Below are 15,867 nucleotides of genomic sequence, written 5' to 3' on the forward strand. Positions count from 1 at the left end.
GATTAAAATTAAATTCAACTTTTCATATAAACTCTTTCCCACTAGATTAGGTTTGTCTTGTTTATAAGAATTCTGAAAGGCAAATAAGTTTCTTTCTCTCACATATATATATATATATTTATATTTATATGTATACATGTATCTGTATATGCATATTATGGCCTGTGAGTTCTAAACTGAGACTCAGTAAGACCTACCCAGTTCTACCCCTACTACAATGCCATCACTGTTGCATGAACAAGTCAATTAACCCTTTAAGGTCTTCAGGCAACTCTTTAAGGCTATAAGTAACAAAGAAATTTCTGATCAGCATCACTACAGGGAATTCCCACAATGTATGTCTATATTCATATTTGCATACGTGTATATATGGATATGGATATTCTGAATTGTCCATTTACTAGTAGTCCTGGACTAATAAGAATGAAGTTCACCATATATTATAAGATTCAGACTTGGTTGTCCATGAACACCAGGGATGGGGGGATTCTGAAAGGTTTGCAGATGGAGATCAAATGTTGAGAACTATGTCTAAATATGATTATGTATATATGTATGTATATATACACATATGTGCACATATATGTAGGAATTTATATATACACATGTGCATATAAAATTTTGGTTTTAGGGATCAAGTCTTGTCATTTCACTGGTTTAGGGCAATCCTGATATAAAAATTCCTTCCCCTAATATAGATCAGTGACCTCTCTATAACTTATATAACATGTCTTAGAGAGCTACCTAAGAATAAAAATAAATAAGAGACCTCTGATGTCACATGATTTTGCAGGAACCATGTTTTTAATTTTAAGGCTTTGTCCCTTTTTCAAATAAAAATAAGAAATAAGATAGAAAGTGAAGGTATATATATAGTCTGTACATGTATGGTTATAGGTATAGGTATGGTTTTGTGTATAAATATATATATGTGTGTGTGTGTGTGTGTGTGTATGTGTGTGTACAGGTATAAATATCAGTATGATATTGGTATGAGTATACTTATGTGTATATATATACATATATATATATATATAAATAATCATTTTTATTTGTATGTATGTGTAAATGTCAATAAATACATAATCCACGTGGTATGGAAGACCTAAGTTCCAGTTCAGCCTCTGACATACTAAGTAGCTCTGTGGTCATAGGCAAGTCAATTAACTCTTCAATCATTTATACCTTAATGTGAATGAGTTTGTCATATTCTTTCCTAAAACAAGTTTGAATAATACAGATAGGACACAGAGAAATCAGCTATCTGATGTAAGAACAGGGGGAGGAAAGACAACATTGTTAACAAAAGAAGAAAAAGGAAGAAGAGGAAAGAGAGGAAAGTTGGGTACACCAGAAAAAAAAAAATTCACTAACTTTACAATGTTGTCTAGAGTTAGTGATTGTATTGTTTATAAACTTGGATCAGTCCTTAGTCAGCCCAGGCTTCTATAGTTCCACATGAGGTACAATTCAGTTATTACTAGTCCTCCAAATAAGGTTCCCTCAAGGGCCACAGGATCTTCAATAATATTCTATGCTATTATTATTATTATACCTAGACATTTTCAAAATAAGCTTTAAAAACCAAATGATTTTCTGGTTGACTTAGTTAACTAGAAAGTTCAATTAACTGAAATGCTTAAAAGGCTTTCCAGATTAACAAGATTTTACTGTATAATTTCACACAATGAAACAGAACACATTTGTTTTCCTAAATATGATGATTTTCTTTAGCTGCAAGAGAGTCTAAAAACAAGGAGTCATGTAGAGGCCTTAAGGGAGTCTGAGATGGCTTTGAGTTACTACAGGGTCTAGGGTTCATTACTGGGGCCCAAACCCTTGCCAGCTGCTTGATTTACTTAATGACACGGCACCCCAAAACACTTCTCATATCAAATTCAAAAGCCATGGGTAGCATCCAAAGAAAAGTTTCTGAAGAACCAATCTCATATTGTTTTAAATATATGCTTCCACTCAATATTCATAACAAATTAATTTACCCTCATTAAACAAAATTATTTTACAATGTATATCCCAAGAACTATTAAACTCAGGCTCGGGGGAGAAGAAGCAAAGGGGAATTTCAATGAAGGAAAACAGAGTCACATTTTAACTTGGGAATATGCTGATGTTATCTTTTTTTTTTTTTTTAACCGGGTTGAAAATATGCTTACCATCAGTAGATATTGGAGTGACAAGAGGACTCCATGAACTTGTGCCCTTGTTCTAATTTAAGCTCTCTTCTAGTGTGTTCATGTGTGTGATTTTTTTTGAAGTCTCAGCAGGTGCTGCTAGCTTCTCTCCACTTCCCTTCACATCCACTTCTAATGGCTCACTTCTCAACAAACTTTTCAATGACACAAAGACTCCTGTGAAGGTGAGGATGCCCTGATATTTTCTAGCTGTTCATTTGCCTGCTTTTTCTATGTTAGAGGGGGAAAATGGATTGACAATTCACAACTATTTGTTCCCTAAATTAAAATGGTAAGATTTTGTTCTGTTCACTAATTATAAATTATGTTTTTTGCTCATGACTGAGAGAAAATTGAATTCACTGTACTTGGTTTTAAAAGGAAAGAACTATAAAGGAAGATTAAGAAGCAATTTCATTATCATATCACCCTATTATTCAACTTTAGGCTGATAAACCCCACCCCAATCTTATCACAGTGCCTTAAACATAGTCAGCACACTTGAAATCTAAAAGCACACTTTCTTTTAGTCTCCTGGAGCCTCTCAGCACACTTAGGGTTACATATAGTCATATTGCTGAATGGATTGAAATCCCTTTAGTTTTCTACCTTCCTATTTTATTTATTTATTTTTGTTATTGTATATCCAGGGCCTTGTCTGGCTTTTTAAGGATCTAGTTTTCTGATTGCTTTTTGTGTTTGTATACCAAAAATTTGGTACATAGTAGGTGTCATAAATACTGTTGATTGAATGATTCCACTGGAAAAATTCAAGTACCATTTCCATGTTTGACCCCAAAATACCAGTTTTTCAGGATTTTTTTTAAGAGGTTTTCAATCTTCCCAGATTAAGGCATAAAAGAAATCATGAATCAATGAAATCATGGTTACTGCTTCAGCTAACACGTTTGCAGAATTCCCAAGCATACATTTTAGGTTTTCAAAGAAACAGAGTGTTCATCTCAAAGACATCTATGTACCAAAAGCTGCTAACTAATCTCTAATGCCACATGCTTAAGACCCTGTCTTGTTCTATGCTCCAGGAAGCTAATGGGAACACAAAACAATGACAGAGCCCTGTCAGTTCCATATCTAAAGGACAGTGAGAAAGGCAGGTGATAGGTCTTTGAGTAAGCAAAAACCAGACCCACTTGCTCAGTTATGCTGCTATTTTTAGATACTTCAGCTTAAGCTTCCAGTTGTGACCCAAATATGCCATTCTCCCTGAGAATGCCTTTAAGCCAAGTTGTGACTTGAAAGTGCTTTAGAGACAATTGTTTAAGTTTATGTATGAATAGTCTCATTATATAAGTTCTGACTTTCCTTTGGTGTTGATTGAATGATCATAATAGTTCATATTCATTTGCACATTGGTCCAATATAATCATCAATCCATCATCATCAAACAGTATGGATAAAGCCCCACAATGTTCATGTCATAGTGGATTCTACAGAGAGAATAGATCTATTTTCCACTAGCTTTCAATCACAGATAAATTACACTGTTCTCTAAGGATTCTAAGTAACAAAAATAAAATTTTTATTCTAAATTTATCCCCCACAAAGTCCACTTCTCATTCCACAGAACTCCATCTTTAACTAAGCCCACTGAAATTTCTAGAATCAACTTTTTTTTTTCTGACAAATCCAATATTGAGAGCCATCCCAAAGAATGTACTTTTTGTTTTATGCTAAACAAAATTTCTTTTTTTTCCTCAGGATATTGAAACTGAAATCACAAATATCATATCAGAGGGACCAATGGAAGAGATGTTAGAGTTTAGTGTCAACTTAGCAAATCAGAAGTTTAAGGCAGAATTGAATGACCCAAAGTCCCCATATTACCAGGAACTAGCAGCAAAGTTTCAACATCAGGTAAATAGGTTTAACTTTTACTAGATGCATACTTATTTTAAATAAAAATAGATCTGATCTCTTATAGCTGAATATAACTTGACACATAAAGGAATTGGTTTTTACAATAGACCAAATGTAAAATGTTCCAAAAAGTTAAGAGGAAAGAGATGAGTTGGGGGGGGAGGGGGAGGGGAATTCAGTGTTCTATTATCATAAAAATTAAGTATATTTTATTTGAAAAAATTCTAAATTAATGGAGAAAGTATGGGGAGGAGGTTCACAAATATCTATACTTCTCCTTGCTTCAATGACCTCATTATCATTTTTTATTATGGAATCAAGTCATTTCAGCATACAAAATTTATTTTTGTTCAAACATTGTTCAATCATGCCTTACTCTTCATAACACTATGTCTAGTTTTCCTGACAATAATACTGCCATTTCTTTCTAGAGCTCATTTTAACAAATGAAGAAACTGAGATAAACAGTTACATGACTTGCCCAAGCGAGTAAATGTCTAGGCCAGATATGAACTCAGGCAGATAAGTTTTCCTGGCTCCTGACCCAGTACTCTATCCACTGTACTGCCAAACTGTCCCATGGTATTTATTAAAAATGTATTAAGCACTTACTATACATAAGACTGACACTTGACTAGCACTGGGGATACAAAGAAAGAACAAAGGGCTCATCAAGAAGCTTATATTCTAATGGTGAGAACAAATTTAAACAACTATGTATAGACATGATAGATAGACAGACAGACACACATAAAGGAAGAGAGGATAAATTAGAAATTATCTCAGAGGGTAGGCACCTTAAGATTAAGAGGGACAAGGAAAGATTATTTGCAGAAGGTGGAACTTCAACTGAGATCTGAAGCAAGTCTGGGAAGCAGGTAATAGGAATGGGGCAGGAGAGCATTCCAGGTTTGGGAAATAGCCAGTGACAGTACAGAGTTGGGAAATGGAGTATTGAGTACCAAGAAGTGCAAAAAGTACAGTGTCTTTGGATAATAGAGAAAGAAAAGGAGAAGCAAAGGCTAGAAAGGTAGAAAGGGGTCAAGTTGCATGTTTGTCTTCTTTCCAAAAAACATTACCAAGTAAATGTATGTTAAATCCAATCTAATTTTCTGGCTTAGACACTGTCTGGGTATAAAAAGAGCTCATAGGGTGAGGGGACAATATGCAAAAGGAAAAATTGTATAACAAGACATTTACAGAGCAAATGGAATATAATCTAGAGAGAAGGCACTAACAGTAATGGAGGAGACTGGAAAAAGCCTCCCTTGAGAACATGGAATTTCACGAGAGATTTGAAAAATGCCAAAGACATCCGAAATTGGGAACAGGGAAGGACAATATTCCAGGCATGAGGGATTACTGATGCAAAGGCAATAAGATAGGAGATAGAGAATTTGAAACAGAAAAATTACTTGGACAAGTCCAAAGTGTCCAGTGTAAAGTTTTCAAGGGAAGCACTACACATAGTCCTGGCTAGAAAAGCAATTGATTTAAAAAGGGCCAAGAGCAGCAAAAATGTTGCCAGTAAGAGAGGAAGGCAGTGACTATTAATTGGATGTTAGAACACATTGGGAGAATCACTTGCTCTCAGGCAGGTGTTTGGGTTGTACTGTCCAGAATAAATTATTGTTTTCATTCAACCTGATGGTATTCAATTACCATCCAGACAAGTCTTGATAAATAAATAAGATAAATTTATCTCCTGAACAGTGCAATCTTGGAACCTGGAAAATGGGGCTAAGAAGAGGATTTACCCATCAAAGTGTTTTTCTATTAGAGAAACAGAATGCTATAGTAGAGAGACTCAGAGTTAGACAAGGTAGGCAGGATTTTTCTCCTTCAATATTTAACTATGTGATAGCCGTTTTCAAATATTTGAAATTCTGTCACTTAGAAGGGGAAGGAGATTTGTTCTGGTTGGCCCCACTTATTAAATCTCTTCTTTTTTAATAGGTTTTTATTTACAAGTTATATGCATAGGTAATTTTACAGCATTGACAATTACCAAACCTTTTGTTCCAATTTTTCCTCTCCTTCCCCCCATCCCCACCCCTAGATGGCAGGTTGACCAATAAATGTTAAATATGTTAAAGTATAAATTAGATACAAAATAAGTATACATGTCCAAACAGTTATTTTGCTGCACAAAAAGAATCGGACTCTGAAATAGTGTACAATTATCCTGTGAAGGAAATCAAAAATGCAGGTAGACAAAAATATAGGGATTGGGAATTCTATGTAATGGTTCTTAGTCATCTCCCAGAGTTCTTTCGCTGGGTGTAGCTGGTTCAGTTCATTACTGCTCTATTGGAACTGATTTGGTTCATCTCATTGCTGAAGAGGGCCACGTCCATCAGAATTGCTCATCAGAGAGTATTGTTGTTGAAGTGTATAATGATCTCCTGGTCCTGCTCATTTCACTCAGCATCAGTTCATGTAAGTCTCTCTAGGCCTTTCTGAAATCATCCTGTCCACTTATTAAATCTTGAAGTGATATGTGGAAATTTTAAAAAATACAAACTTAGGCTCAAGGTAAGAAATAAATTACACTTAAATGACATTGAAGTGATCAAGATTTCTTCCCTCTGCTATTCTTAACCATACAATAGCTGGTTTCCCATATTCGAAGGGCTGTTGTTACATAGAAGAGGTATAAGATTTGTTTGTCTTGGCCTTGGAGGGCAGGACTAAGAATAACAGGTGGAAGACTGTCTTTGGGGTCTCTTTTAACTCTTGAGATTTCTATGAATCTGTTACTTATCAATAAAAATAGGTAATCAAATATTTTGAGCCATCAAAGAAAAAATGAAAGAGTAGAGCATCGTACAAAAAAAAAAAAAATTTACTGAGAGTCCAGTGCTTAAGGGTCTTCTCATTCTGCCACTAACTAGATATATAAGTGGACCAAATCACTTCCCATCCTTTGGCTTCAGTTAATTGTAAAACAAAGAGACAGGTTAGATGAATTCGCTTTGAGCTCTAATGCTTAGTATGGCTAATGAATATAATTTTCTGCAATAGTTATTAATGAGGGAGTATTGTGTTTCTGTACTCTGGAAACTCCACTAGTAAACAAAGGAAAATTTTGTGAAATCCAAAGAGATGTCTCTTGCCCTCCCCACTTTTTACTTTTACACTATCATTGACACACTCATAAAAAGGAAATCCTCTGGCTCTCAATGTCAATTGTCCTCCCAGAGAGACCAGCTGTGCAAACATGCTCCACATCCCTCAAAAGCTATATAGTAGAAAGTCAATCCACTTAACATTAGCCCCTCTGCAGCATTAGAAGAAATCATCTGGGCCTAATCAGGAATTAATGGACAGCATTTGGTAGTAATTTAATTTCCATAATAAATCTAATGAGCATTTTAATACATGTCCAAAAGGAATTGGCTACTTTGTCTGCGTACCATCCTTTTTTCACTAGTCCACCAATTTACTTCTTCCTGTCATCTTGGCCCCCAAAGGCCATTTACCTGCACATAATAGGTAGAAAAGAATAATGAAAACAATAATGGTTTACATTTTTGCCTTGTTCTTTTGAGATTTTCAAAGCACTTTTCCCCAAAAGTAAATATAAGTGGTATTGTTGGCAGTTAGGCAGCATAGTGAATAGAGCCTTGAACCTGGTGTCAGGAAGACCCTGCCCTCAGACACATGCTAGTTGTGTAATTTTGGTCAAGTCACTTTACCTCTGTCTGCCTCAGTTTTCTCAACTACAAAATGAGAATAACAACTGCCTCCTATAGTTGTTGTGAGGAACAAATGAGATATTTACAAAGTACTATATAAATATTAGTTATCATTATTGTTGTTGTTATCATATTACTATTTTTATTACATTATAATTATCTTCCTTGTATTTGCCCCCTTTTGCAGATAGGGATATTTAACCCCAACAAGGTTAAAGATATCCCAGGATTATACCATTAGCAAGTCTCAAAAATATGATTCCTGAAATAGTTCTTTTTTAACCAGTGATTTTTTTTCCCATTTAGTGTGCTTTTTTTTTACTGAGGGATAGGAGAGAGAACTGGATGATATGAATCAGCTATTTCATCCAAATAGGAAGCTCCCAATAAGAAATTTTCTATATGCACAAAGATTATCATTTTCTCTACAACATAACATTAGAGAATTATAGTGGGGTCAGAAAATTATCATGGGCACTGAGAGACTAAGCAACTTAATCAAGATTGCATAATCAGCCTGTGTAAGAGATTCTAGGAAATGTTTCTGGATTTGAGAGCTCATGGGTGTCATAATGGATCAGAGAGGTGAGTTTTCACCTTATCTTGCCAGGATCCTAGTCTCCACTTTACTACCTCTCCATTTCTCCTTCTCTTCCTTTCCAGAATTCCATTTTGTGTTGTCTTCACCTACTAGAAGGCAAACTTCTTAAGAGCAGGGACTGCCTTACTTGTGTTGGTATGTTCAACATTTAGCACAATGCTTGGGCTGTAGTAAAGCATTTAATACGTGTTTTATCTGATGAGCATCTATATGGCAAAGCAAAGAAAGGCATTAAAAATTGTTCCTGGTCTGGATTTGTTATTTTTCTCAACTCCCCTGAGTCAATTTCTAGGTTTTAAAACTGTCACAGGTTTCACAGGTTTAGTAAGCAGATTAACATTCATTCAGAGCTTTTGTTCAATACTTCATAGGTTTGAATATCTTGCATCTATGAGCTGGCCCTACAGACAATTACTAGGTTCAACAGTGTTACAGAACGTAACATACAGGTCAATAACTATAAAATACAGTCTGATTATCAAAATGAGTGATTTGGAGATTATCTGCATTACTGTTCTGTTCAGGCAGCATGGATAATTGAAAGTAACTAATTACTCATTTTGGTAACAATACAGCCTCCTGCTGTTGTGTTTGCAAATACTGCATAGAGAATGAAATAGTAATATACACAAAGGATGGTGAAATGTCAAATCAATTAAGAAAATGCCTTATAAAGTATATGAAAGTCAAATTTCCTAAGTCATTTCCCACAGTATCTGATATTACTGAGCCATCTTTTTATGTTTAGTAGACCTTTCCACATTTAAGACTAGTTCTAACAACAAATAATTATTCTGGTTTTAATAAGCGTGATTCTCAAAATATTATACCTACCTTCTAGGTGTGTAAACAAAAACCTAATAGCCAAGCACCAACAAGTATTGCTTTTAAATGAATTCATAACTTATTCAGAGAAAACATTCCAGAAGACCAGAGCAAGTCATAAATTAGTCAGAAAATTAAAACGGGAAAAACTAGAGCAAGAAAAAAGTAAGAACCTTTGGATAGGATTTGGAAGAGAGTTATAAACAAAGCCATATGTTTTAGACTTAAGTATAACTTCAGCTGTTCTTTCATTATTGATTTATTATACTAATAAGAGCAGCTATCTGTCAGGATTGTTGCAAAGTTTAAATAATATTTGTAAAGTACATAACATTGTCCTTAGTACATAGTAGACACTTAATAAAAATAATAAAAATCTCTTCTCCTTCCTTTCTTTCTATTAGATATCTCTCCAAAAGGTACTTAATTCTTCTATCTTCCTACATCATACAAAAAGTTCTCTGGAAGGATGCTATTTCAAGTTAGGAAAGGCTTGGAAGTCTAAAAGAGGGATCTCACAGGGTTATTTCTCTTTCTCTCTGCAGATGCAAAAAATCCTTAAGACACTTCCAGGATTCAAAGAAATCCATGTACTAGGATTTAGGTAAGTATGAAAATCTAGCTCTCTCATTTTCCTGATCTTCTCCCTACTTTAAAAAAAAAAAAGTTATATCAATACAAAACATGCATTATTCATTCCTACGTTTGGCTCAATTTTAACCTAAACAGAAAGATGCATTCTAGATAGCTGAATTTTTAAAGATGAATATGAGTCTGGGTCATTTTTAAAAGAACTGAGTTATTTCTGCCCTAAGGAAAGTGTTCTTTTATGTACAGACTTTTCCACCATGAATTACTGGCAATGTTCTTAATGATCCCCCTATAAAATTGGCTCATATGAGACAGATCAAATAAGGATATAAAGCCCTCTTTTGGCCTGTAGCTTAGAGAATGATAGTGCAACCAAATTTTCCAAATCTTGTACAAGAATGCCACCATCTGTAAATCCTATAAAGCAAAAAGAAAGGATGAAACAATCTTCCAACTGCCTTCACCATCAGCATTCTGACACATGGGCCCACAGCTGATGAAAGCAGCCTTGTTTTAATCCATTAGTATCAAAACACACTAATGTGGTGGGTGGTTTTGGACAAGACTTTTAAAACCATTCATTATGCCAAGCATCCATCCCACACCTCCAGATGGGTTCACAATTTGCTATTTTAAAAATCCACAGCAGGTTTATCATTCAATTCCAACATGAGCAAAAAATGATCCCCTATCTCTAAGGTTAACTAGAGGGAGATGAAGGTATAGGTAAAGTTCCTTGTTGGCACACTTATTATCTCTAATTTTTTCTTGAGACACAGGATACTCTGAGTCAGCAGAAATAAGACAAGCTCATAAATAGCTTCTGTGTGGTGTTTGCTTGGTTGGTTTATTTCTTTTTAAGTTCCCATGCCCCACTGATTTTTGTAACTTCTACAGAAAAAATATTAAAAAGTAAACATAAGATACAGTGAAATCCTTAATATTGACAAAAGTAGATTCATTTGTCTTCATTTCATGATGCTAGTCTGTAGTAGTTCATGTGAAATTGTATGTATGAAACCAAAATAAAATGGAAAGAATATAATTCTGAATATAGGCAAGCTGTTTGTAGACAAGCTGCTGCAGTGAAATCAGCAGACTTTTAATTTAAATTTGTTATGGACGGCATAATAAGAAAGAACTTCATAGAGAACTCAGATACATTGAAATTGCTAAGATTATATTCTTCAAGGAAATGAAAAATGCCATCAAAATAAAAAATTAGCAGATAATAATAATAATGATAATTGGCATTTACATAAAACATAATGGCACTATGGTATATAGTAAATAGAGCTTCAACTTTGGAATCTTTGACATATACTAGATGAGTAATCCTAGCAAATATACAACCTCTCATTTTCTTGAGCAAGTCTTTGTAAGTTACAGAAAAGTTATTGGTATGCATTGATGGAGAGAGTTTCCATAACAAGAGTTCTTTATACCATGAAATCACAGAGCCAGTACACACACACACACACACACACACACACACACACACACATATATATACATACACATATAGGATATTCCAAAAATCTTAGTGCAATTTTAAGCTTGAGGAGCTGAAGCTTTAATATCTTTAAAATACACTAAGACTTAGAATGCCCTATGAGTATAGAGGTAGAAAAAGAGAAAGAGAATTCATGAGATCCTTTTAGAGTTTGTGAAATACTTTATCTACATTATATCATTTGATTCTCAAAAGAAGAATCAGGTATTACTATTATTCCCATTTTCCTCTTGAGGAAACTGAAGTAAACAAAGGTTAAGTGATTTGTCTAGGGTCATATGCATGGAGGCTAGATTTGTATGCAGCTCATCTTGACTCCAGGCCCAGAACTCTGTCTACTATGCTACCTATCTGCCTTCAGAAATCAAAGAATGAAAAGAAGAAACTCAGACATCAAATTAGTATACACTTTAGGCTATAACTTTCCCCTATGGGCTAAATTCTTTTTAAGGACTAGATATGATTCCTTAAATTGATTGGAAAAATCAATGAAAAGATTTTTCCCTTGAATTCCATTTTCCTTTGGCTACAGCTTGTTAAAAATTGTGTGTGACAAACCTTTAAAGTCATGTACTTAGAGGAAAAATTATAATTACACAAAACAGAACAGAAAAATATTAATAGCTCCCTCACTTCTTCAGTGCTATTATGAGTCCTTATTCAGGTCATGGGCATGACCATGATTTCTCAAAGGTTTTGCCAGTCTAGAACAAGCTTTGGCAGGTTCCAATGAGCTGGAATGCCATGGAATATTGAGCCCTTAATAGACTATGAACCAATAATACTCAGGCCAGGTCCTACAATCTGCAAAGGTGGAATGGGACTGAATGTCTGTTGTCCAAAGACCGGCCTCACTAATTCTACAGAATCTCATTCTATCAGTAAGTTGCCCACAAACTAATGAATTTTTCAAGTATAGCATCCAAAAAACTACAAAGTCAATGAAGGTTTATGTTTGTGAAGAAAGAAGCCATATTGATGAAATTATAGCTCATAGGATCATAAATTTAGAGCTGGGCAGAGACCCAAAAGGCCTTCTATTCTGCCCTGCCCTCTCACCTCAGAGATAAAGAAACTGAAACAGATTTTAAGGGATTTGACAAAGAATTACAGGTGGCAGATCTGGGACTCAGATCCAGGTCATTTGATTCCAAAAGCATTCTCTTAAGGTCAGATTCACCAAGGGAATTATACATCAGCTAAATTTCTTAGTACTTTAAATGTAGAAAATTCCATTAATTTTATTTTCTAGCATTATTAACTATTTTCCTTCAAATCACAAACTTATAAACTGAAAGATACTAATCTCGTGTTTAGCATTTCATTCCTTAATTGTGGAAATGATATCTCAAACTATTTTGTATCCTTTGTAAGTAATTTTTCTATCAAAGGAAAAAAAATCCTTCTTCCTTTTATTTGTGCTCCCCTGCTGAACTGGAGTGAAAGCATCTTTTTCACTGGATTATCAGAATCCCTTCAATATTTTTTCTGCAGACTTAGATAACTTCATATTAGGTTTCCTTTGAACATGATAAGCCTGTATTCCATAATTATTTTCTCAAAAGGTATAGAGGTTTCAGTTATGCCAGAAAATGAGGCCATGGGAATTATTTCAGCATTTAGTAGTCAGCAACAGAAGTAGTCTTTTCTCACAAAGCCCTGCCAGACAGATCCTGATGCCTGTAATCAGGAGACAGAACTCTCAGGAGAGCAGACTAGTGTTCTTTGTCCCCTGCAATGAAAATAAGCAAAGTCAATATTAGCTCCTAGACCACTGTACTGGTCTGATTATGTCATTTCAGCTAGTCAATAAACTCAATCTACTGCCGTCTCAAGGATCATGTATAAAATCCTGTTTGACTTTTAAAGCCCTTCACCATTTGCCCCTTTACTACCTTTCTAGTCCTCTTACTCCTTTACCATCTCTGTTACTTACTGTGCTATCCAGCAACACTGACCTTCTCATCGTATCTCATACATGACATTCAATCTTCTAATTCTATTCATTTGTATTGGTTGCCCCCAGGGCCTGGAATGCCCTCTATCCTTACCTTAACCTCCTTGTTTCCCTTGCTTCCTTCAACTCAGCTCAAATTCTCCCTTTCCTCTTCCTTCCCACCACCCAGTACTTTTTTCTCTGAGATTATTGTTGTTGTTCAATCATTTCAGTCTGTTTGACTCCATTTGGTGTTTTCTTACCAAAAATACTGAAGTGGTTTATCATTTCCTTCCCCAGTTCATTTTATAAATGAGGAAGTAAGGCAGAAAGAGTTAAGTGACATTCTTAGGGACATCAACTGATATGTGTCTGAGGACAGTTTTGCTCTCAGAAACATGAGTCTTCCAGACTTCAGTTCTGACACTCTATCTACTTCATTATTATGCTGCCCCTAATCTCTGAGATTACTTTCCACTTAAATATATTCTACAAACAATTTATTTGCAGATCTTCCTCAATTAGAATGGACTCTCCTTGAGGGCAGGAATCATGTTTTGCCTTTCTTTGTATCCCCAGCCATTAGCACAGTCTCCAGTATATAATAAATCTTAATAAATGCTTATTGATTGACTTGCTGAACAAATGATCTATCATCCTCTGATGGTAGGTGAAAATTCCCATTCCTGTACAGCAATTTTCATTACTATACATGTTCTCTTGGGAGTGTTGAGAGGTAGAAAAGAGAGTCAATTGAGTTTGTTTTTGTTCAATTTTGCCACTGCATGAAAGCAACTACTGAGAGCTCCAGATATATTTAATATACTCTACTTATAAAGTACTGAGCTATTAATCCCTTAATATTTAGCATACTCTTTCCCATCTCCATCTGTCATTTGAGATACAAAATAGCTAAATTGTGTGTGTTTTCTTTGCTGAATGGTCATAAATAGTCAGAGTAATTTAAGTGAAATCACCAGTTTCATTGTCCTTATGACTATCCTTTAGGAGTTAGAACGTATTGTGTACAGGACTCAGATTCATGGTGAGAAGGCACACTAGACTTAATCCTGCTGATTGAAGAAGGGAAAAAATGAAATAGAATGGCAAATAGCTATTCCTGTGGTGAGACTGAGGTGTGAAAAATTACTCTAAAAACAGATTGTTCACTATATCAAATCACAGGATCTTAGAGTGGTACGTGAACCACTTAGAATGACCCAGATTGGGAATGCTTAACCTTTTTATAACATAGACCTTTTTAGCTGTCAGGTGAAGTCTGTGAATTCTTTTTCAGAATAATATTTTTAAATCCATCAAATAAAAATGAAAGATTATAATGGAAACTAATTATTGAAATGCAGTAATTTTTTGAAATTTAATTTCACAATTCTACCAAACATTTAAAGAACAATTAGCCCCAATGCTATATAAACTATTTGAAAAAATTGGGAATGAAGGAGTCCTACCAAATTCTTTTTATGAAACAGATATGGTACTGATACCTAAAGCAGGTAGGTTGAAAACAAAGAAAGAAAATTATAGACCAATCTCCCTAATGAATATTGATGCTAAAATCTTAAATAAGATATTAGCAAAAAGAGTACAGAAAATCATCCCCAGGATAATACATCATGATCAAGTTGGATTTATACCAGGAATGCAGGGCTAGTTCAATATTAGGAAAACTATCAGTATAATTGGCCATATTAATAACCAAATTAACAAAAACCATATGATCATCTCAATAGATGCAGAAAAAGCATTTGATAAAATCCAACGTCCATTCCTATTTGAAAACACTTGAGAATATAGGAATAAATGGACTTTTCCTTAAAATAATCAGTAGCATCTATTTAAAACCATCAGTGAGCATCATATGTAATGGGGATAAACTGCAATCATTCCCAATAAAATCAGGAGTGAAATGAGGTTGCCCATTATTACCATTACTATTCAATATTGTATTAGAAATGCTAGCTTTGGCAATAAAAGTTGAGAAAGAAATTAAAGGAATTAGAGTAGGTAATGAGGAAATCAAATTGTCATTCTTTGCTGATGATATGATGGTATACTTAGAAAACCCTAGAGATTCTACTAAAAAGATATTAGAAATAATCCACACCTTTAGCAAAGTTGCAGGATACAAAATAAACCTACATAAGTCATCAGCATTCTTATATATCACTAACAAAATCCAAAAGTTAGAGTTACAAAGAGAAATTCCATTTAAAGTAACTACCAATAATATAAAATATTTAGGAATCTATCTGCCAAGGGAAAATCAGAAACTTTATGAGCAAAACTACAAAATACTTTACACACAAATTAAGTCTGATCTAACCAATTAGAAAAATATTAAATGCTCTTGAATAGGGTGAGCAAATATAATAAAGATGACCTAAATTAATCTATTTATTTAGCACTATACCAATCAGATTCCCAAAAAACTATTTTAATGATCTAGAAAAAAATAACGTCAAAGTTCATATGGAAAAACAAAAGGTCAAGAATTTCAAGGGAATTTAAGAAAAAAAATCAAATGAAGGTGGCCTACCTGTACCAGATCTAAAATTATATTATAAAGCAGAAGTTACCAAAACCATTTGGTATTGGCTAAGAAATAGACTAGT

General features: G+C 34.4%; 1 protein-coding gene across 1 annotated transcript in view; it reads left to right on the plus strand.

The window, feature by feature from the left end:
• IMPG1 (interphotoreceptor matrix proteoglycan 1) overlaps positions 1–15,867 on the plus strand; it is a 280,357-nt gene that overhangs the window by 190,694 nt on the left and 73,796 nt on the right. Inside the window, 3 exon segments of the mRNA XM_031968606.1 lie at positions 2,277–2,377; positions 3,912–4,067; positions 9,740–9,798. Coding sequence (XP_031824466.1) covers positions 2,277–2,377; positions 3,912–4,067; positions 9,740–9,798 — 316 coding nt within the window.

Source organism: Sarcophilus harrisii, chromosome 4 (assembly GCF_902635505.1).
Source record: "Sarcophilus harrisii chromosome 4, mSarHar1.11, whole genome shotgun sequence".
NCBI classification, from domain to species: Eukaryota; Metazoa; Chordata; class Mammalia; order Dasyuromorphia; family Dasyuridae; genus Sarcophilus; species Sarcophilus harrisii.